The sequence below is a fragment of the Oryzias latipes genome (assembly GCF_053564925.1).
Source record: "Oryzias latipes strain Hd-rR chromosome 1 unlocalized genomic scaffold, Olatipes_Hd-rR_3.1 chr1_Y".
NCBI classification, from domain to species: domain Eukaryota; kingdom Metazoa; phylum Chordata; class Actinopteri; order Beloniformes; family Adrianichthyidae; genus Oryzias; species Oryzias latipes.
Window position 1 is genome coordinate 8,858,009 of NW_027616335.1, and position 24,976 is coordinate 8,882,984.

The 24,976-nt window shown below is 36.2% G+C and overlaps 1 protein-coding gene across 3 annotated transcripts in view; it reads right to left on the reverse strand.

Annotated features, from left to right (window-relative positions):
* Nucleotides 1-24,976, reverse strand: part of LOC101157513 (catenin (cadherin-associated protein), alpha 2) — a 284,873-nt gene that overhangs the window by 231,377 nt on the left and 28,520 nt on the right. For all 3 annotated transcript variants that reach the window (XR_013654431.1, XM_023956970.2, XM_023956972.2), the window contains exons 3-6: nucleotides 11,162-11,357; nucleotides 6,787-6,953; nucleotides 5,838-5,957; nucleotides 5,044-5,310 (exon numbers count right to left, since the gene is read on the reverse strand). Coding sequence is in view for 2 of the 3 variants with exons in the window: in XM_023956970.2 (XP_023812738.1) it covers nucleotides 5,044-5,310; nucleotides 5,838-5,957; nucleotides 6,787-6,953; nucleotides 11,162-11,357 (750 nt within the window). In the remaining variant the exon portion in view is untranslated. The remainder of the gene's footprint in view (nucleotides 1-5,043; nucleotides 5,311-5,837; nucleotides 5,958-6,786; nucleotides 6,954-11,161; nucleotides 11,358-24,976) is intronic.

Sequence of the window (24,976 nt, forward strand, 5' to 3'; positions counted from 1 at the left end):
TGTATGAATGTATTCAGTGCTTTGATGCTGAAGCTAATACATTTGAGCAAACCATCCCTTTGACCACCCGTTTGTATGAAACCACAACCAAAAAAAATGTGACACGCAAAGGACTTTCTATCTGGTCAAAGCTGACATAATAAAATGGAGGGACTTCCAAATTCATAGATGTCATCGTTTATCCCTTTCTTACAAGGAGACTAATTTAATCTGCCGGTTATGGAAGAAGAATGAAAGCAGAGCATGAGGCAATCATCTTGATGCAACCACAATTATGTTGAGAGACACTAACCCATCTATTCCTCACAATTCTTGGCTCATCTCATCTAAAGCAGCAACAAAGGCAGCAGAAGAATAAAATAGGAATCCTCTATAACTCATACTTACACTGACAGGCATTTTCAGTTACATTCCTCAAGTTAAAGTGGATCACTCTTCTTTTCATATAAAAGTCTCACTTAGAGGCACTTACTTTGCTGCAGTTCAGTACCGATGCCTTTGTTTGGCACATCAAAGTAAGTGTGGAGGTGCATTCAAATTCCCAGCAGAAAGGCTGTGTTAAGTACTTCTTGCTTTGACTGTATACAGGTCCTCAAAATGATATCAATGACACAGAGATGGGAATATTTTTACATCTGAAAATGTGCACTGCAGTTGTTTATAAAGTCCTTTAACCTGCATGTAACAGAATAATTGTTTCCTCAGAGTCAATAAAAGCGAATGCAGCCCCATGTGGTAAACAGTTGGCAGATAAGACAACCAGCACAGGAAACCCATTGTGTGTTGTCTCTACAATAGTTATGGGGCACCTTTAAGCTATTTGCATGTAAACATTGTGAGTCTGTGCTGAGACCTAAAAAAATTAAAAAGAAAAAGTGTCACAAATGACCAGGATTCCTGTAGGGGCTATTCTCCATCTGTCCTCCAACTGGGGTCATACCTCTGAATGCTTTCATTCCAACATGACAGAGCAAGTCCTTAGAAAATCTGAGAGGGGCTGCATTTTTTGTAGTTACCCCTCTTCCCAAAACTTATCAGCGAGCAAAAGAAACATTTAATGTGGTAACCTATTCAGAGCAGTTATTATAAAAAAAAGCAGCTTGGGGTGGTGAAACGACAGTTTAATGAATCAGATGTGCTATCTATAATATGAACTCAAGTTAAAGGGCCATTATCATGCTTTTCTTAAGCCTTTAAGAGTAAACTATCCATATTTGTGTTATTCTGTTACCTTTGGTGCACAAAAGAACATTTTGTTTTTTACGAAATACTATTTATTTCCACAGTTAGTTTTCTTACCCTGAAGTAAGACGACTCGATCTCTGAGGGACCACCTTTCGCTCCTTGTGGGTTTCAGGACGTCAACCTAGAGCCGGCCTCGGCAGGCCTTTGCAAAGATGGATGTGATGTGCATATTGCGTACATTAAAGGAAAGAGTTTTTGCCAAACACCGCTACCTCCTAAGAGAAAGTGTGTGTTAGCTGGGGGGGCGGTGCTGGCAGCACAGACTCTTCCTGGAAGGCATTGTTGTGATGTCACAATGTGAGAACCCGCAACATTTTCGCGGATTGGGAAGGGCTGGAGCTCAGAGCGCAGGTTTCTAGAGGAACACTCAGAAATGCGTGAATGGATCAAAATACCGCTTTGAGGTTGTTTATAGTGAATAGTTAACAATATAATCCATTTAAAAGTTTAAAAAGTTAATTTTGCATGATATAGGCCCTTTTAAAAAAGGTAATTGAGGGAAATGTATCAGTAATTTTGCACTTTTTTCTAATAAAATAGATTAAGATAAGCTCTTAGTTGAATGAGTTATTTTAATTGGTTCTTATAATCCGTTCCATGTACATTTGAGTTTTACTTTTAACTGGCCTATCAAGGACAAATATTTTACTTTTTTTTCATGCTGCATGTTTAGGCCCCAAATAAATGTTTGCTGTCAAAGTCCATCTAAAGGCTATGTGTTTATTTAGAATCTGTTGGTAGAAAAGCTAACTTTAACCCTCCAACAAGAGGAGAACTTTATTCCAGTAACAATTTGATCATAGGGAATAAAATAACCAGATTGCGGTACTTCATATCAACAATCTTTAACCAGTTTTTTTATGGTATTTGCCACATCATCATGTTGGTAAAAAGCTGATCAGTTTACATGTTTTGATCTTTAGACAAGTCCCTTACTCTATGGACATCACTGAATGACTAAATAAAACCCAGCAACAATTTTAATAACATGTAAAAAAAACAGATGAGTTGAAGTATCCTCATAATTAACAAACTTGAATGATATTTGCATTTATATAATATAAATCTTGAAAGTAAGTCAAGAAAAACAGACTTTTCTGGTAACCGCTATGGTACTTAATGTTGAAATAAACTGAAAGTAGGATAACACTGCCCTCTATGTTGTCTTGTTTTCATGGAGATTCTTTTAAAAATAATTATGCTGGTAAGAAAAATGAACGGTTTTGATAAGGTTGTTTCTTCTTTCCTCCTATAGTCAAACTTCCCTAAAGACTGGTCTGTGAGGACAGCTTTTAAACATCGTGTCTAACATTTGCAAATGCACGTCGTCTGGGTGGGAAGGTATTCAATGTCCCTGCCGTTTAACCTGTGGTAGATTGGATTAAAAGATAAAAACATCCCGTCCCAAGGTTTTTTTCTATTTTATACTAATAGAAATAAAAACAATCTGCATGGGAATCATTTCTATTGTCTTTGTTTCTAAATTCTGTTGCACATTGCAAAAAAAACAAAAAAGAGGAAATTACAGGAACTCTATGTTCCTTCACTAAACAAAAAGAGCAAAATACATTCAAAGAACTTCCACCTAAGTGGTTGTCTGTCTGAATTATTCACTTAATTCCATATTTTTTAGTTAAAATTCAGAATGAAGTGGCTGCGAAGAAAAGGTTAGTTAAAAAGGCTGAAAAAGATTGAGTCATGGTTAATAGTTTAACTAAAACAGTTTTCCATTACAGCTTGTCCATCACATCTTCTTTGTATTTTTTCCCCTTCTCAGGTTGTTATTGTAAATAAGTACATGTTTTTAACAGCTTACTAGGTTAAATAAAGGTTACATTTGAAAAAATCCCATGAAATACGTGTTACAGCTTGATCACAAACTTGGCATTACTAAAAAGAGCCCAAAAAGTTATGCAACCATTTATCCTGCAAGCTCCAACACCTTGCAACTGGGCTGTAAAAAGACACCCCTCCTAAATAAAATAAAAAGCGGTAAACAAATGAAAGAATTCATCCATGAAAATTACATCATAGAATGTTTTGAATTGACGCAGTGAATAAGGCAGTTTGCAAATGATGACACTGTTTCACTCACCGAACAGATTAAAAACACCGATAAGATTTGTATGTTTAACACCATAGTAAAAAAATAAATAAAAATTATGACATTAGTATTCCAGGATGTAAGGATTATAGTCTGTGATGGCGGGGTAAAGCAGGAATGATACAAGCACCATCTTCCCAACAGCATACTGGGGTAATGCAAGTAATTGTAATTCTGCCAGTGAAAATGAATGCAACTCAGTTTATTTATCTTTTACAAAAAATAAAATATAATAAATTGCTAGTATGCTCGAAGCTACAAAGGAGCCAACAGCCGACTGGAAAAAAACATACCTTTACATGTCTTTTTTTTAACACTATTTCTAGCTTTTTTGTATAGATGCATCAATGTACTTGCACTTTGCAATTATGACCACTAGATGTCACTTAAACTCTGTAAATGAGAAACATGGAGACCAAACCAATTTGGATTATACTGAGAAATCTAATCTCCGAGAGAATTTTAAATATTATTTACTAAATTTTCAGCACTTTTATGTAGAAGAGGAATGAATGGATGCACGTTTGCAAATGCTCAGTTATTCTAATCATTATAAACAATTACAAAGCAAAAAAAACAAAGTAACTTCATGTTGACGTAAATAATTCTTTTACATATTACGTTGACTGTAAAAAGTATGGTGACTACAATAAATTGTAAAGGCTCCAGTACATTTAATTGGCAATAAAGGTAATAAAGGCTACTCAAGTAAAAATGATTGAAAGATTGATGTACATATAGGTGAAAAGTTAGTTCTTTCTACATCTCTTTTTCATACTACAGTTTATCATTTTTGCTACATCGTCACTACGGTTAACCCACAGTTTACTTGAATAATCACGTAAACCAGTTACCTCTCAGTTTACTTGTTACATTTGGATACATCCAAAAAATAGTTATACTCAATATGCCATAACTTTTTATATCGAGATAGTATTGAAATGATCCCGATGCAAATGAAATGTGGATCTTTGGAGAATGTGATCTCCAGGTACATTGATTCTGAAGGTATTAGCTAAATATCTAAGATTTACAAAAACAATATGAATGCCAAAAAAAAATGTCAGATGCTGTGGAGACTAAATGTTCGTCTTCAACCATAAAAATAATAAATAATGTACTATACTATTTTTTTGATGCTAGAATGTCAGTTGCTGTTCCGCCAGAATGACTAACAGAATCTGTTATTCTAAAGTTGTATTTTGTGAGCTAATCAACAGGCCTGCACACTATTTAAATGTGTATGGATTCAAAGAAAAATGTTTTCTTTATAAATGCAATATAAAACAAAAATAAATATATATTTTTTTAATTTAGGATTGCAATTAGTTCATGTTGTCCATTCACACGTAAAGACATTTTTAAAATGTATTTTCCCCTTGCTTTTGACAAACCCCCCAGATTTTACCGATCCTTTAAAGTTCATGCATCAAAGTGCTATAATAGATAATAAGGAGATGAAATGTGCTGAGCAGCAGAACAGCCTAATCCTGAAATTCCCTTTAGTTGTCTGGCCACTAGATGGCACCAGAGAATCATATTAAGATAGGATGGATTTATTCACAAAGTGTTTGTGGTATAAACTAATTAGAATCTGGAAATAAACCTCTCAAATTACTCCTTAATGTTAACTGTGTGAGTTTAATTTGTGTTTTAATTCAGTAGTTTAGAGAAGGAAATGTTTGCTGACTTACATCAAACTCATTGAGCGCAGCAGCTAGTTCTCCAATTCCAGCATGGCCATGCTTCTCTTCAGTGGGTGAGGTGGCTTGAGCAGCGCTGGAAATGCCCCCTATGGCCTCCTGGACCTGCTTGAACACGTAATCTCGGTTGGCCCGTGTGGCTGCCACGTCTGGGTGCCGCAGGAAGGCCTGGGAGGCCGTGTACAGCATGGTGGCGTTTTTCTTCAGAGCTCCGCGAGCAGCTGCCATCTCATCTCGACACTGGGGGTCCTTAAGCTCCTGAAAAGTGAGAAAGAATCTTAGGTGAGAGCTCTCCTATGACAGATTCTTAGTTTATTGCATACCGGAGACAAATCAATGTGGAGTAAAATAAGAAGTATGTAGAGTACGGGGGGGGGAATAAATGTAGAGTAGAAGCATTGTTTGAAATGCATCTGTAATCAGAATGAACCTAAAACACAGATCTAAGACAACAGCATATAGAACATCTCTTGTGAAAAAGAAAAAAAAAATACAAGTCCACGTCTCACATGATGAATTATCATTGTTTCAAACACACAAAGTTAAAGCTGTTTCAGCAGATCTGCAGCTGTGGAGCTGGATAGAATTCAGTTCAGTAATTTGCTCTGGGACGGCTGGGTTACATCTTTTCTTATTATGGCGTTTGCTAGAAAAATCTTTGAGCAGTTGCCCCCATGGAGATGGATAATAATTATGTTATAGATGTTGCGGAAAATGGAGTATTTTCATGAAGTGGTCCTTCACCCGTTTGTTTGAGAGAAAGAGCGGCCCCGCTTTGCCGTTACCTGCTGTCTGCGTGCTGCCACATAGTTCAGCTTAACCATCTCTTTGCCAAACTCTTTGAAACGGTTGGCCAGGTCCTGCTCATTGGTAGCGTTCTTTACCCCCTCGAGCGCCTCTTCCACCTGCCAGAAAAACAAATGCACCAGCTCTCAACACAACTGGGGGGAAAAATGCACATCTTATTTCATTTTTTATGAAGTAAAGCTTGTCTGGAGATCCTACAGATAGGCAGGGAGTCAACACATTTTTTCTTTAGTATTCAAAATAAAAGTTTACTTAAAATATTTATTTAATATTTTATTTATTTATAACAAAGTTTTACTGAAAAAAAAAACAAAAAGCTTTCAAAATGTCAGGGTATAATCCTTGTGCTATCCTAGGTACTTTAACATTGGGAGTTGGGTCATCTAGACCCCACTAGACAGTGCGCTGAACCTTTTTTCTTCAATGATTTGTGAACCTCACTGGTGTCCATGAATTACATGAAATCTTTCCACCTTTATCCACCTTTGTCATGGTAGTAAAAACACGTCAATGGTCATCTTGACCCCATAGGATGGCACAAGGGTTATGTTAGCTCCTATTTTAATACTGAACATATAGGAACTATATGCTTAATTTGATAGAAAAAAATAGTCCAAAGTTGTTTCTGAAAATATCATTTATAAAGGGCTTTTTGTGCATTGAATTATTACTGTAGGTGCTGTTCATCACATCAGGAAATTTATGGAAAAGCTTTTTCACATGATTTTTCATCCATGTCTAAAATATTTGCAACATTTCACGATGAAAGCCTAAAAAAAGGAAATAACTTATAGTAAAGTCCGAATGATTTCAACTCACAAAAATATCAACTAAAGGAGGTGTTTTAGGCACGGCAGGACCAGGTCATAGGAGTAATGCTATCAAAAAGTAACAAAAATGAACTGTAGAGAGAATCCCTGCACTTACAACTTTAAGATGGGCCAGCAGTCTCATCACGTCGGCCATGTCGGCTAGGATGAGCAGGCGGGTAACGGCGGACAGCAGCGCGCGAGCAGCCCTCACCATGGTACCCCGTTTTACAGAGGAGCAGGGGTCGTCTGCAAACTCAGAGGAGGCGATCCGCATAGTTTCTCCTGCGTCAGAAAAAGAGGAAACAGTGACGGAACCAAACAAATTTACAGATCAATGTTTGTGTACACAGAAATAAGCTGAGCCAAAGAAACAAATCTTGTCTTGTAAAAACAGATTTACTCTGAATCGGGGCTTCCTAACCCCTTACAGATCTACCACGCTTCCTGATTTATTGCACTCCTTGCACCTGGTTTGCTGGATCAGGGGATTTCCCATTTTAGTGATGAACAAACACAGCAGATCCAGGTAATCAGAAGCAAGCAGGCAAGGGAGAACTGGAAAACAAGCAGGGTGGTAGATCTTAAAAGACCAAGCAAGGTTGGCCAGCCTTGATGTAAATAAATCAGCGCTAATGAGAAATCCTGTGCCTTTAAACTTGAGCTGCAACTATTTTCCACAGAAAACCCATGGATTTGCAATGAAATATCGAATAGAGGAATAGAGAAAGTTATTTAGAACTCAAAGGTCATAAAAATGAGCTAAATTGAGTTTTCGATTTCTTTACATTTAAAGAACACAAACACTTATTATGACCCAACATTTTTGTTAGAGGTTATACATCTTTGGTTTCCACAAGGACATTTTCGTCTTTTGTGATCTGATTATTGACAGACTTTCACAAAGAAAAGTGAATTTTCCTTCTTCTTTGTTTAAAATATGAACAAATGTAGTCTTCAAAAACGTTAAGCCTGTATTGACTAAGGTATATACTAAATGACTGAAACAGATCGACTCTTATTTCTTCATTTTCCGTGAATTATTTTGGCAGTTTTTAAATGGGTTAGAACATAGAGAATAGAATGTCGCTCTATCTCTTCATAAGTAGGAAATACTTGAAGTATTTGTGCAGGCCAACGCAGGTTTAGCCTAAAGTTTCACAATATACATTTCAAAGTGGATACTGTCTTTTTTTATGACTTTAAATTCCCTCCCGTCTGTGTCTGTAAATGAATATAGTGAACAGTTCAAACACTAAGCAGTAAAGCAATTAACATCAGTGACATCAGTGGGATTACTTTTTTAAAAAAAAAGCTTGTTTTAAATGAAGAAAGGACTGAGAGGATCAAAAGGAATAAGAACAATCTGAACTAACTCAAAAAAATGAATGTAATGTATATATGGCTACAACTAGCTAATCTTAGAGGAGTATAATGTGGCCTTTATAGTGAGGAATAAACATTAAATAAGGGACTTCATCTCAACAAACAAAAAAAATAGTAGAGGGTATGTAATCTACTGGAGTAATAAAAAGTAACATAAGAGTTCAGACTAACAGCTTTAATCCAGCAGTTTCAAGGAAGACGGCCAGCCTGACTAAGCAGCCAAGAGGCTGTCAGATTTAGCTTTTAACCTCAGACACAGCTAATCTAATGAACTATCCCCGCCGTAGCTTTGAAAGCTCTGAACGTATTTGATTATGGAGAATTTCAGGTTTATTTAGAAGCTCAGGAAGGACCCTCGGCGAATCGGCAATCCTCCCAACATTCCCTTCACAGACACAGTTATACAAACATTCAACACCCTAAACCAACGCTGAAGGAAAAAAAAAAATTGGCAAGTTCAACTCGTAGGAATTGGGTTTAGAGGATTCTGTAATCTCTTCACAAACCCAAACAATTTCCTTTTTTTGTGTAGCCAGCTCATAAGTAGTGACAAACTGTAAGATCTTCATGTTAGCAAATACATGAGAGAGTGGAATAGGGAAAAAGCTATGAGAAAATAGGTTGGTGTCCGGATTAGTGTGAAACTGCTGTGTGATTGAGAAAATAGAAGCGAACATGAGTCAGAAAGACAGGTTCGGAATTCAGAGGAGGTTGAATCTGATCAACGTTAGAAAAACTTTGAAGGTAAATATACGGTGTGGTTTTGGAACAATTACACTTTACATCACACCTCCATCAAAGAAAATCAAAGGTGACGCATACACAATAGAGAATGATGAAGTGATGAAGCCACAGAAAATCAGCCATTTTTACACTAGGAAGACTTTTATTTATTTTATAAGATATAAACTCATTTGTATCGTAATGAAAATTTTATAGTATTTTTTTTAAACTAGAAACCAAAAACAAAGTTTTATGTTGTTAATATAACTGCAGTGATTGAGTTGGTTTCTACACAAAATCTGTTCATTATCAACCATCTGCTTGTAGCTCTGACCTAAATTTAAAAAGCACAAAACATATGTTTAACCGCTTGTGTTTATAATATAATATGGTAGTTAAACTATAACTGCAGTAGCCTAATCAAAAGAAAATACAGATTCAGAGATTATACACCCCAAATCCATTTTCACTGCTGCTTCATCAAATCAGAGTCAAGAGTCAGGGCAAGCATGCATATCAATGCTAGTGCAATGCAAAGTTAATATAAAGAACTGAACAAAAGCCAATGACTACACAAATACATGTAGCGTGCAAGTTCTTAATCAAGACAACTGGAGCATGATGGGGGAGCTCAAACAGACAACTCAGGTCTGCATCCAGATGTGTCTTTGTGTAAAGTAGAACAAAGAGGCCAAACATGCTTACAAACTAATTACAGTAAAAGTCTGTCTGCAGAATCCCCTCATGAGTCAGTCTGCAGCGATGGCTTTCCAACAAACTATAACACTGCCGTTTACATTACGCTTTTTTTTTCTTTAGGAAAAGAGTAGAAGGTCAGTGAGAACAAATACCAGCAAGAGTCCATACAGGCTTTTGGAGAACTGAAAGTGTTTTTTTTGTTTTTTTCTTAACAAAGAATCAGATTATCAACATCTCCTGTGCTCCCAAATCCATTGAAAATGCTGCAGAATAGTTGCAAAAAACTGTCACCATTCATTTTGTCTTTCATACTGTAAATTAACACTTCAAAGCCTGTTTCAGCATATATCTTTAATCCTAAACAGAAGGGGGGATCCATGGCGGACAATATCACAAACACTTACATCCTTAAGAGCAATTGCATCAACTCCCATTAAAGAATAATGGCATTTTTGGGGGAATTTGAAATAAATGAAAAATGAAACCTTTCTAAAGCGCACATGAAAATTATATTTTGCAAAAATATAAAAATCTTTAGGATATTTTCCTTTTTATGAACAAAATGAGCTTTTTCTAATGTAAATCATGCTACAGGTCTGCTTTATCAGAACAGCTTAGGACATCTTGGCCTCAATGTAATTGTTGTTTTTGGAACTTTTGGGTGAGACTTGCGTGTTATTGATGTAATCAATTGATCACATGTTTGTGTCCATCTAGTTATTCCTAATACAAATCCCTTCCATCGAGTCTTGTGTCCTGGTTTGGGAAAAACTTTTGCACATTTCACAGATGCAGACCTTTTGTGAAGACTTCCTGATTCTTTAGCTCTTCTTGCAGCTGACACAAAGCTTGCTTATTTGCAAATACGTCTATCTTTTTTTGTAAAAAAGAAAAAAAAAACACTAAAAGCAAGGCCTTGTATCTGACACAGCCTGACATTCTCAAAGAAAAACTACAATGCTGACTCCTCTACAAACTTAAAACATGAGTTGCTCAAAGTGGAAACACTACAAGACACCATCAGGAACAAAATGCAGTGAACAGCAGCGGGCCTGCCAGCAGTATGTTCAAACTGGAAAGTTTGAACATACTCCAAGGATCTGCAAAAGGTATTGGAACAAGTGGATAATGTAAGGAAGAGTCACACAATTACTGACAAGTGTCGTCCTTCAGCCCTTTGATACAATGATTATGTGAGTTTTTCCAGCACTATTCAGGAGTAAAGAGTGACCACAACCTACATGTTACCTCTTAGTGTCCTCCCATCAAATCCCTTCACGAAAACTAAGGTGTTACTAAGCCAACTGAGAGATCAAATCCCCTTCTGGATTTTGCCAAAGAGAACTTTCATCCTCATAATTCCTCACCAAGACAGCATTGTCTTAAAATTTCTCAGTCATCTCAACTAGCTTCTCTTGAGATGAAGTAGTCGTGGCTTTCCTCTGAGCCACACCTTGATCTTAAAACCCTACTCCCCCCCCCCCCCCCCCCCCATTAGTTATATAGTCAGGAAATAGGAAAAATACTTTTACAGTCCTGCAAGGACTACAACAAATAAATAAATAGCAAAATGGGACATTGTATGATAGTTTGTAGGACACAGGACATACTCAACAGAACTTTTTGACCAGCATCTGCCAATAACTGTAGTAAAACACTTGAATGATCATACAAATCCAGCTTACCCTGCTTCCGAACATCCTCCACAGCAGCAATGAGCTCTTCCTTCAGATCCTGGCTGTCTTTAGCGATTTGTTCCCCTTTGTCAAGGAAGTTGTGGGTAGCCTGCTCAACAGACACTGCCAGGACATGAGCCTTCTTAGATCTCCCCTTTTTCTTACTGGATGGTCCCTTGTTGCTGGTATTCACCAGAGTGGTCACCTGGAAAATAAGAGATATTTTGGACTCAACTGTGTCATAAACAAAATAAAAGGTTGACCTGTCAAGTGAAATACTCTTTGACCTCAGTGGAAAAAAAAAAATCACACTGATTGTAGTTATTTTATGTGTCAACAGCTAGTAATATAATAAATAATGAGACTCAGCTACCTCAGCAAACTACTTTTGTATGATTTGACAGTTAATATACTAGTAAGGAAAATATATGTTGGTACATTTTTTGGTCTTGGTGAGGGAGATGACCAGGCACTCCCTCTCTTTTTAGATTTCATCATCCACCACAGTCGAACACAATTACTCAACAGAGAACAAATGTCAGCTCACCTTTGCACAAATAGCATGCATGGAATGATATGCTTGACATGTGTTTGTTTGTATGTCCGTGTGAGCTGTGGTTGTGATGTGTACAGGTTGACATGTTTGTGTGAGAAGATCTTTGGAGCCAAAATATATACTTGTAATATTTGAATATGTGTATATATAGATAGACCCTGTCGTTTGTACCTGACAGTAATGATGATAAACCTCCAGCATAAATAAAAACAGTAAAAGATTCATACTTAATGATGTCTAGTATTAATACTATTTTCTATAGTGTTCAACTTTAACTATGTATAAATGCATTTTATGAAGACATGAGGACCATTTGTAGACATCTGACATGACTAAGGACCTAAGTCAAATTTTTCAGCTATGCTGAAATTCCTGCCATTTACTGCAACATTCTGACCATTTTTACAATTTTTTTCCCCCTTATAGGGTCATTTCATGTTTCTATTTTAGAAATAATGTTAAAATTAAATATGATTTTTATTTTTTTGTAACTTTGTGTTATGACTGTAAGCAGAGAAAACAGTGCCTGTTAGACTGCCATGCTAAGGAATCTGCAGTTTATTTTTTGATTGCTCACTCCTGCCAAGTGCATCATTAAACCCACCCACTCCTGCAGAATTAAAGTTGGATAATTCCAAAGCAGACTGGGATGTTAAGATAAATAATTCAACCCGGCTTCTGCTTCCAGCCGCTTCGCCATGTTCCTTTTTGAAAGCTTACATACAGCCTAATTAATTGGAGTATTTTTTTTTTTTGTTTGGTTGGTTTTTTTGGACTAATATGAGAACTATAAGACAGTAGTGAGATGTGCTGCAGATGTGACAGAGGAGTTCAAGGTGAAGGTGATTTGCTTTAAGGTTGGGCTTTGAGCCTTTGTTTGTAGTGATGGACAGGCTCACAGATGAGGTTAGACAGGAATCTCTGTGGACCGTGATTTTTGCAGATGACATTGTAATATGGGATGAGAGCAAGAAGCAGGTGGAAGAACACCTTCAGAGGTGGAGGTTTACTCTGAGAAGTAGAAAAATGACAGTCAGCTGAAGCAAGACAGAACATCTGTGTGTAAATAAATGAAAAGGGGACTGAGCTTAAATGGTGTGCTTACGAGTTTTTGAGTTCAGGGTTTTATATACTTGGGGTCAACAGTCCAGAGCAATGAAAAGGACGTAAAAGAAAAAGTGAGTGTCAGCTTTGATATTTGACCAACGAGTGTTGGTAAAACCAAAAGGAAAAATGCAGAAGCGGAGGTGAGACCAGACTCATTGTATAGTCTATAGAAGCACTGAGGAAAGAAACAAGCAGGAGCTGGATTAAGTGAAAGTGAAAGTGAAGAGACAAGGATTTTGGGGAGAGGTGACAAAAACTGATACGATCTGAAATGAGGAGCAGCTCATGGTAGATGCTGCAGAGATGGAGCAAGATAGATAGGTTTCTGAAACGTTCTGCAAAGAGATAATGAATAATTAAGTAGGGTGCTAAGGTTAGACCTGCCAAGCAGACCGAAAAAAAAGAAAAAAGAATCAGGATTTACATGTGCTGCAAAGAAGAATGGGACGGTAAGGCCAGACTAGAAATGCATCAAAGTGAGGCAGATGTAGTGAAACCCCCTGCAGGCAATAAAAGAAGAACTAGGAGAATAATTATCTGCTACCACAAAAACATAAAAGTATTTTTATATAAATAATATTATAAATTGTATTGTGAATAACTTGCTCAGGGATTACAGTTAAAATTATCATACAATGGCCCAATTACAGTGTTTATTAATGAGTTCTCTCTTTTTGTAAATAAATAAACCAATTTCTAATTATACAGTAAATTGTTTAATGCTGATTAAAAAGTAAGAATTCAGCTTTAGATATAAATTATTTGTGTTGTTTGTAGAACCATAATGGAAAGTTAATTCATCACGTCACATCACTTTCCAATGACTTTTTCAAGTCACACCTCATGTAGGCTTTGTTTTGCAACAGTGACTTAAAAAGCCATTTAATTATGACCACGATAACCTTGCAGCATCCACTCAGGCTGAATCAATGTATGCATCCACCTTTGATACAAGCTTAACTGCTTCTTTTAATCAGCATGTTCTGTCATACCTGCTGCGACAAAATCTGTTGAGTAAGAATGACAGAAAACCTAGGCACAATAAAGCTAGATGGAAAACACAAAATAAAACACCACTTATGCAACATCACTTCTAAGGGGTGTAATGGTACACATAGTTAACTAATGTTAACCGCGAGTTTCCGCCAAGACGCTCAATGGTGTCTGCGCTCGCACGCGTTGGTGGGGAGAGTGCGGCAGCGCAAGAGTGTGTGTGTGTGTGTGTGTGTGTGTGTGAGCGCACGTTCCGGGTGTCCTGCTCAGTTCGCCGGAACAGTAATAAAAACGGTTTGATCTAAAAGAATGGAGACTGGTTGTTTTATTAACCCGCTCTGGAGGCTCTGAGGGTCCGAAAGGAGAAGTGATCCCCAAATGAAGAGCCGCCTTCGGCCCTGGAGAGCATCTCCCCTGCGTTTTCCGACCAGATTGCCGAACCAAACCTCATTGCAGGAGGTTTCTGCAATAAGAAACCTCTTTACACTCTCCTGTGTGGGAACACTTTGGATTTGTTTGGATGGGAAAAAAAAGCAATTGGATTACGGTAGTCAGATCCTGTGTTTCGACATTTTAATGTTACATGAAGATAGCATATGCCACAGGTAACACATCTAATCTGTTAACACACTTAAAACGGCATCACCCTACTGTAAAAATCGGGTCTACGAGAAAAAAATGTGCAAGTTAAACTGTTTGTTTTTTTTTCAGGCCAGTGTTAAGCATCCAAAGTTATCGGTTCCTGACAGCTAATAGCTGTATTATTTTATATAGCAGATCACCTACATAAGCTAATTTTGTTATTGTTATAAAAAACCAATAAATTCATTTTGCAAGAACTTTTTTTCTGCCTTTTTTGTACCGAAAAAATACCAAAAATGTATCAAACCGAGCCCTCTGAAATTCTGAACCGAACCGAATTGAGATTTTGAGTGTACCGTTACACCCCTTATCACTACGAATGAGAACTTGGCTAAGCTGTAAATGATAAAACGCTTTTTAAAAAAGCCTTGAAGTTAAGGAAAATGATTTAGCTGCTTACTAATTACACTCACACATCTCAGAGTAATTTGACTCTATTTGTGTTGCATAAACATAATCCACGTTGATACGTTTTACCATATAAAAGAGGAATTTGAGAGTGAAAATGGACAGTCTTATGTTAAGAACTTCACATCACACATACTATTGATTTCACACGCTTCACATATGGAAAATATAAAGAAAAAAACACTAAGGGGCAAGAAAAAAATAGATTTTAAGTAAAATGATTTTTTTTCTAAAAAACAACAAACTAATTATTAGACCATTAAATAAAATGTTTTAAAAAAACTCTGTATGTGCATACAAAATTTGATTTACAAATCTTAAGATAGGCACCAGTTTGACTTTATTTTAGAGTTTTTATATAGTTTCCCCAATTTTGGTTAAAGGGTACATGTGGATGCATATGTTCCATAGCGTTTTTGCCTTTAGGCTCAACAGTAAAATGAACCAGACGATGAATATTTGCAATGCCGCTGCAGTCATGCTAATGTCTTCTTCAGACATAAGGAGTAATTGTGCCCTCTCATTTTATAGCTGATCAATAGCTTTGAATGTCATGCAACCTTTCCTCTACAGAGCAGTGACCTGTGGGCTCTCCAGTAAGCAGTAAATCGCAATGGCTCTGTGTGGCCATTCAATTTTCTGCCTTCAGCTTCAGAGTCACTGAATGAGTGCTGATTTAACTGCTCGAGATAAAGGCAGTGTCCATGCGTGTGTTTGACTGAGCACAGATATACAGCTCTCCAGGGGAGAACTTGCTCAACAGAGATGGTGCATAAAGGTTCCTCACTAAATAAATGATGAGGTCGTTTAGATTATGTGTAAAATACACGACGTGTGCAGGAGCTGCAGAAGGACAAAAACAATCAAGAGAGGGCTCGTTTGAAAGTGGATGAGGGGAAAACTCCTGCTGTGACACTCCGACTGCAAAGCTTCAAAACACATTGCAAATTGTGCGATTAAATGACATTTTACGTCGCCCCCCCCCCCCGTTTTTTGGTACTTGTATTCATCGTGCCAACTGTTTTTACAATTCTCATTTTTTTATTTTAAAGAAGTGTAACCAAGCTGAATTTTATTGTACTCCAACATTCTGATTGTGATCCGAGTAGGAATATAGGAATACCCTCTGCAGAAATTTCATACACACTTTGGGACACCATGAGGAAACAAAACAGTTATTTTATTAAATGAGGAAATGCATTGGCACTTTGGCCTCAAACCACCTGTTAGTACATAAGGGGGAAGAAGCCATTAAAGCCCGACTCCATGCTTCATTCCTCTGTGAGGTAAGCAAGTATTTTTTTTTAACTTGTCCTGTCATGTTACCTGTAGGTAAGCAAGTATTTAACTTAACAACTTTTCTTCTTTGGTGACATCATTTTATCCTTCGATTCAATTATTGTGTTCATTCAAAATGTCTAATGGCACTGACTTCCTTTCATTCCTTCTTGCCATTATTAGAACACTTTGACACATACAAGTTACAAGCTACAGTATTTCCTTAACAATGTAATTTTGTAATCCAACAAGCATGAACTTAGATGAAGCTAGTTTTTCCAATAAGCAAAAAGAAACAGTTTCAAAAAGAAATACTTATACCATCTTATTTGAGTACTTGTCAACTAATAAGTCAAAATGAGTGCTACGAGCCCTGGTCTTGCCTGCATGTACTTTCTAGGTTGCAAATGAAAATGTTAAATATTTGCTCTTCAATGATTTTTTTTTTTGCTTTCAAAAACTTTTTTTTTGCTTTCAAAAACTTTTTTTTTTGCGTTTGCAAAACACGTTTTTGCATGCGTTGTGTCAAATCTGGCTTTTTTCCTATTTCTAATTTTGCTGACTACTCTGAGCGCGACTTAGCGTGATAAAACTGCCACTATTGCCACCACCAAAAAAGTTTTTTTAATGCGTTGTGTGTCATCTCACTTTTTTCCTATCTTTGATTTTGCTGATTGGTCCAGATTCTAACCAATCAAATCGCCATATGTATCCAACATGGTGTCTGCTACCGAGGAAGAGAAACCAAACAAACTCTTTTTACCCTCAAAGTTGTCTCTAAGGATGAAGACGTTTTCATTTTTTTTTTTTATCATTTTAACAATAATTCATACTTCCTTTTTTTTTTTGCATTGATTAATTTTTATTTGGTCAGATTTGTGAATTTATGGCCGAGGATCTCCTGAAAATGTAAATAAACTGTAAAGTTTATCTACTGACACTAAATCAACAGGCCTGTGTGTGAGATATGTGAATCTTTTGGAGCAAAATATTAGTAGAAAGTGTGATTTTCTTTAAGAACTATTTGTTAAAACAAAACAATAAAAGATTTAAAGCACATATTATTTTATGCTGCACACGTGTTTGGGATCAGATGAACAGCAGTAATACGCAAAAGAATGATGGCTTACCAAAGGAACCTCAATGTATTTAACAGAAGAAGCATTTTTAAATGTTATGTTATTTTCACAGTGTCTTTTGTTTTAGAAGTCGTGTTTGTCCAAATTAAAAAAATGTACTCATGAAAAAATGCTATTTTCTTTTAATATTTCAACATTAATGATGAAAATAAAACAATAGTTCAGATACAAATCTTAAAAAGTTTAACTTCCGGCTGGATGGAGTCAGAGTTCGGACATTTTCTTTTCTCCTGCAGACATTTTAAACATGTTGGTCACTACACTGACATAAATAAATACAAAACTTAGTTTGATTTTAGCTGCTTTGCTGCTCTTTCTGGGTTTAACTACGAGAGAAACGGGCCAGAATGGTTGAAAACATCAGAATCCCGTTAGAACAGAACCTACACAAAGTCCAACGTCCATGTCTGCCTCCAAGCACCGTCAACACGAGACAGAGACACCTGATTGGTTAGAATCTGGACCAATCAGCAGCTGTTTGATGGCAGCTTTGTCACGTCAAACTGAAACTTAACCCAGCAAAATCAAAGATACGAAAAAAGTGAGATGACACACAACGCATGCAAAAACATGCGTTTTGCAAACGCAAAAAAAAGTTTTTGAAAGCAAAAAAAAAATTTGAAAGCAAAATAAAAAATAATTGAAAAGCAAATATTTAACATATTTATTTGCAACTTAGAAAGTTTTGTGTGCAACGTGGTGGCAGAAATATTACTCCATATGATACTAATATTTTAGAAACCACTAAGTCTAAACCAGAAAGACATAAAACATGCAACACTGATCTTTTCTTTTTTCTTTTTGCACATTCCTTAGAGTTCTCCCATAAACTTTATGACATGTGTCAGTTTATATCATCTTAACACTGCTGACATTGAGGGGAAAAAAGCAAAACTTTTGACAAACTTTTTATAAAATTGTTGTAAAATTGGTTGTAAAAACACATGCAATTGCTAAAACTGTAGTGGTGTGCAAACTTTTGGTCCACTAATGTCGCTGGAAGTTCTTATTCATCCGTTGTCTTAAAGCTGAGACATGGCAACTAGACTTCAAATGTTCTTTCTTGAAACGTTTCGCCACTCATCAAGTGGCTTCATCAGACTCCCACTGAACTAGTTGGAAAAATAATGTCCATTCATCTGTCACACTTCACTCATGTCACGGCCATAACATTTGAAATCCCTAAAAACAAAAATAATCTCAACATCGCTCTTCTGAAAGAAGCCTCTACACTTAAATGCTTTCAAGATGGTCAGCAATACACAGTTCAGCTGTCCAGCTGCTGTCATGTAAAGCTGAGATAGTTCTCACAGCACTCTACATCCACTCCTCTAAGCATGACTTTCTCCCTCCTCCTTTTCCATTATCCTCTTGTCTAACTGGATCCTAGTGTGGAAGTGATGTTCATCAGCTGTCAGACATTCAAAAAAAAAAAGCTGCTTCTTTTTTCTTCTTCTTCTTCTTCATGCTGCATCAAATGTTTTTTATTATTTTTTATTGTTATTTTTTTGCCACCAATAAATGTTGCTCTTAATTAAGGAATTTTTACACCCATCTTCCAGTTCTGGAAAATTTCTCACCAAATTTAAAACATGGTAATAAATTGGTTTAAAAAAACAACAACAACTGGAGTGTTGATTTTCACAAAAGCATGCATGAGTTCAAAAACGTAGCTGTGCGGAACTCATTTTAATCAGATACACAACTGAGACCTTCCTGTGTGTAACTGAAGCCTCATTAAATAAAAGCAAACTGTGCTACTTTAAGGGATAATTATAGTACTGTATTGCTCCATGTCTCATGGAGGTGCTCTTTCATTCCATTTATTTATTCTATTATAAACTACAAATGATATTCCTGTCACTTAAAATTGTCACCAATCAATTAAAATGTAGCAGCTGCAAACCATAAAATGAAATCCACAAAAATGGCAATCAAAGATGTTTTTTAATTAACTGTCATTATTGTGTGTGTTCAGGTGTGTTACTGTGTTTGAAGTCCAACAGAGACGGAGGCTGCCTGATTAAAACATGGAATTGTGAAATCATAACCACAATGTGTGTTATCCCTGTTTTCTTTGTTTAAACAATTTCCCTCAAAGTGTCATCCAAAAGAGATCAATAAAGTCTAAATGAGATCAAACGCAAAACTGAAAACTTTTTCAAGTTAAAAAGAAAATTATTTTTGTTTCAGGTTCATAAAAATTTCTAAAAACTTTAAAAAAAAACATCCTGATTATGCTATGAGATAAAACCCACCTTTAAAGTTATTATGGCACAATCTTTGGTGTGAAAACCAAAGAAAAATCATCAGTTGTCAATGTTAACCCTGTTATTTCATTGTTTTTATGTATAATCTAAACATTTTTATTTAGATGTAGTTCCAAATAAGTTTTATTGTTATTTTCTATTTTTTTTCTAAACAAGATGGTGACTATCGAAAAATAAAAAGCCAACAATAAATTGGACAAAAATATTCTTATGATGCCCACAACTAAAAGGGATGTTTTTTTGTTCCCTTTGGTTAAACCTATGCCTTGCAGCTAAACGGCAAAGTTAGATAGACTTTCTAAATCATTGAAACTAAGTGTAATCAGCAAAAGCAGCAAAGAAAAATCTCTGCTGATCATTGAGCCTTTGGGGCACCAGCTTGATCCATACCTTCCAACACACATAAAATATTTTAGACCATTCCATTATGTGTTTTCACTCCGAGCATTTTACTGCACAAATAACCCTGCATTTGTGTTGGCTCATAAAATATAGATTAACAGATAATAACAGGGCTGTAGTAACTCTGCTCTTTGTCTGCTACAGTCTCCTAGCTACTTCAAACAGTGATATAGTCATTGAAAATCCTGGTGATTTTGTGGAAAGTTCTCAACTGAAAAAATATATTTTACCTCTACAGGTTTATGGATACAAATGAAATACTAAGGTTCAAAATCAAACATATTTTGTTCTTTTTAAAGTTTTCTGATCGCAAAACCACTTTTTTAATACTGAATTAATGACAAATGAATGTGATAAAATCCACCCACATTTATGTTTTGGATTATGTTTTTTTGATAATTTTTCTTTGGGAATACTTCTCAAGGGAGAGGCTGTGGTTCCAGTTACCAAACGATGTTAAAAAAGGATAAAGGTTCAAAACCGAATGCATTATGTTTAAATGAATTGCTTGTTGAACCGTACGGAAAAAAGAAAAGAGAGGGAGAGAGTGGGATGTTAAAGATAGGGGATAAGGGGTTAAGATTGGGGAGAAGGGGGGGGGGGGGGGCAGTCGATGATACAGAGTCATAAAATAAGAATGTCATAAGTAAATTGCATGACTTAGATCTCACGTATTCACACCAACAAAAAGTATGCACATAACTCAAGGTTTTGGGGCGGTCGACCTCTGACTGCAGGTTTCATTCCCGCCCATCTTGTCCATATGACGAAATGTCCTTGGGCAAGACACTGAACCCCACCTTGCCTCTGGTGGTAGGTTGGCGCCAGTGTTTGGCAGTGGAGCCGCCACTAGTGTGTGAATGTGTGAGTGAAAGGTTGAATGGGACTGTGACTGTAAAGCACTTTGGGCCTTCGAGGAAGGTAGAAAAGCGTGATAAAGGTATGCGCCATTTACCACATAGTCAGGTACATGCAAGATTTGCATAACCAATATTCTTGGAAAGGGTTGGTAAAAAACCTCACCCATGCTCATATTTGTGCAAAGGTGAATAAGCAGGTAGTTTGACTGAATGTGTGCTTTCTAGAGTGTACCTTGATCACATTGAATGGTACTGCAAAGGCAGAAGGACAGTCACACTGACACTTGACTGGAAGCCGATCTCCCTATTCTTTTAGACAACCAGTGAGACTTCATGTTCTGTTTTTCAGAACTTTCTCTATTGTCAGAAATTAACACATACAAAGATCAAAGTTTAAAAGGCTTCTGGAACTATTTACGCATTATTTTTGCATATTCATACTTTGCAAGAATATATGTTAATCTTTAGCTAACCTTAAATAACATACTTTCAAAGACATACAGAGGGAAAAATTGGGTTTTCAAACTTAGCACCAGCTTTCAGCCAAGTGAATGTACCATGCCTTTTATTTAACTGTGTGTAATTTTTAACAAAATCTGTTAAGAAAATAAACATAACTATTTAGAGCTCTAAGATTTAAGTTGAATTCATGTTTTTTTTTTTCGTGTTCTTAAAATCAACTTTTCAATCACTTCTTTCAAATAAACTTGTGGTTTTTATTTGGGTTTTACTGTTTAAGTTCACTGCCTTTATCGTATTCTAAATAGGTAGGAAAAAATGGAGAAATTATATTTGATGATAAGATGAAGATAACATAAATTCAGGCATCAAGGAGTTGAATAAGTACTTAGACATGTTTAAGGTAGAACTAAACCTTTCATTTTTGCATTGCTATGGAAGCTTCATAAGACCATTATAAGAGTTGCAGAATTATTTCATTCTATCCTTTTACTTTCCATGTATTAGGAGAAAGGCTCTGTGGTCCAAGTTCTGTCACCAACACTATCAGATAGAAACTGAAATAGTAACGTCATGGGTATTTTTTCAAGCCAACTCAAAAAGCATTTTATCTGAATCAAGTGGAATGGAATGCCAAGATCTGTCTTGTCAATACAATTTCATCTGGTAACCCACAGAGTTTTCAGCATCTGCATGGCTGCAGTTCAGACTCCAGGGGCAGGCATATGCTGACACAGACAAGTGTCAGGAGATTTAGCTTAAAGATGGATGTGAGGGCACTTTGTAGGAGCACCTCCAAGCACTAAAGAAAGGACAGAAGATAACATAGGCTCTCTGCATAATGGCACAGCTATCAATCTATCAGACATTTGCTGTAAGGTCATTATAAGATCAACTGATTGATTACAAAAAGCTTCCCAATTAGTATGTAAACATAGTGCAGAGTTTTTGTTTTTCTCAAATGCTAGCATAATGACCTCATCTAAAACTGGCTAATACAAAGATCCAGTGCAATGCAACAATGCAATGATTATGCAATGCACAGTTTTAACGAGACTTGCACGAAACTGAAACATTGTCAACAACAACAACTTATTTCAGTTCTAATTTCACACCTAATGAAAAATCATGAGATTTTCTTTATTGATCTGACAGCTGTAGTTATATATGAGAGCAATGAATCAATGTGCAATTTCTTAAAAAAGCTTGCAGCTAAATTACAACTTAAATGGTCATTAAGCTTTACTCTTTGACTAACCAGAATTGACATATTAATTGTGTTCATGTGCATTGAAGATGGAAATTTCAGACAACTTCATATTAGTTTTGATAAAAAAAAAGAAAAAAAGAAAACAGAAATAATGATTACAAGCTGCTGCCTGACATCATGAGTTCTGTCTTATTGTAGTGTGATTGCTTTGGATTCTACCACTTTGCCAAAAATTGTATATTACCTGCAGGTTTGTGACTTCCATAGATCCTATTGGAAATATGTGAAATGTATCCTTTGTAAAGAACACTTTTTTTAATCATGTGTTTGTTATGAATACCAATGTTAGTCAAATTGTCCTGTCTGCACCTCCATCTGTAACTGTAGTTACCTGGTCTCTGGCCTTTTAGGTCAGAGGTTACTCTGGAGGAAATGGTAGAGGAGGGTTTGACTAAATGTGTGCCAGTCCTCCTAGCAACTCGTAAGAGTGTTATCTTTAAAAGGACTAAGCTACCTTTCACCAGTCCAGCTGATACAAACTGGAATGTTTGCAACGACTAAATAAATGTCAAGGGATCTCTTTCATCCCCATGAGTTACTGTTATCAATAAAAAAATGTACTGGTCTATTTTTTTTATTTCTGTAAATATAGTTGCTGAATTTTTCTTCTAATAAAACACTTGCTTGTGGGAGCTACACTTAAGTGTGAGTCTACTGATACAGTTGTGTATGAGTGTGAGTCTACCTTTAGTCACCACCACCTTGTTTTAACCCAGGAAATCGCATTGCAAATGTCAGTGTCTGAAACCTTTTGCGTCACCTGCTTTTAAAACCTTTTACTGTCAACAAATATTTACCTTCATGGTCGTAAACCAAAAGGACAAAAAGTCTGTAAGGGAGCAGAACGCATGCAGTATATTAACTAACTTATCCTGCAAAAGCAAGTTTGCACTGCGTGTTAATGTGCTTTAAAAGTCTTAGGATGAAGAGCTGAAACACGACAAGTTTCTTCTGCAGAAAACATTGCAAATGTGCACTTGCCAAGGACAAATCCGTGGTTCATGTCTCAAAGATTATGATAGATTTCAAGCGTGCCTACAAAGAAAGAGTAACTAGAAAATGATTAAATAGCTATGACCTGACACACTAAAAAGACAGTGAACTGAGAAAGAAGGTCTTGACAATGTCTCAACATCCGAGTGGTGGAAATCCAAGAGGCAGAATTAGGGCAGAGAGATCATGAGGTAAATCCAACTGGAATTTGTCAGTTTAATCCTCTAAAAGAAGACCCTCTCCACTTTTAATTTACACTTAAAACGCAAGCAGGAAATAAGGTCATTGAAGGAAGCAACAAAAGTCATTTCAGTTAAATACCAAACCTCTCAGTCCAAAGACACTGGCTTTTACCCGTAAAACTTTTAATTATTTTTTTTTTTTTTTTTAATCCAGAAGTGGCAAAATTTTAAAACAATGTGCGAACTGATTATGTAACCTGTGACCTTTTTCTCAGACTGCTGGACGATGTACTGAATAATGTTGCTGTAACTTGAAAAGATTGGGGGGAGAGAAAAAAAAAATTTTATGGGGGAGAATTATGAAATAAGAATATTGTGAACAGAAACTGTCATAAATGTATTTTACCACATGGAATAAAGCATGTTCAGGCTTCAAGCTGGGTTTTGACGTGTAAGCATTGTACATCAATTAAATGCACTGGCTCATAGACAAATAGCATATACATGAGTTATATAAACACAAAAAATAAAATGATTAAAAAAAACTGTATGATGAACAAAAACAAATATTTAAAAAAATGTCCACAAGTTATAAAGTGTATCAAAAGTCGTGGAAGATGATAAAGTATATTTAAAAGATGGGTAATTGAAACAACAACCATTATTTTTTTAGTAACTAATTCTGTCCAACAGCTGTGCAAGCAGATCAGAGCTGAGACTTCTTGGGTTGGACAGATTTTACTGTTACAACAGGGGTTAATGGAGCTTCAGACAAACGGAGTGTATACTTGTATAAGCCCCTTTTATATTTGAGGCTAAACTTTATTTATGATAATTATATCTGTATGCATTCCTTGTTGGACCGGACGGAAAAAAAGAAGAGAGAGAGATAGAATGGGATGTTAGAGATGGGGGATAAGAGGTTAGGATGGTGGAGATGGGGGGGCAGTCAATAATACAAAGTCAAAACATAAGAGTGTCATTAGTAAATTGCATGACTTAGTTCACAGATAGAAAAATAGTCACACACAATTATTTACAGGTTGGAAGTATATGTATACCCCTCCGGTCGTGTTCGCATTCAGCCCCCTACTTTAGTGTTCCCGGTCAAAATTGACCGGTCTGTTTTAACTGGTCTTAAATTAGCACACAAAAAAAATTTCACCACCAATTTTTTTATTAAACATTCTTTAGTTGAGAACAACATTTAAAAGTAGTGTCTAACGACAATTTGTAGATGTAAACATTAAATAACATCAGTGAAA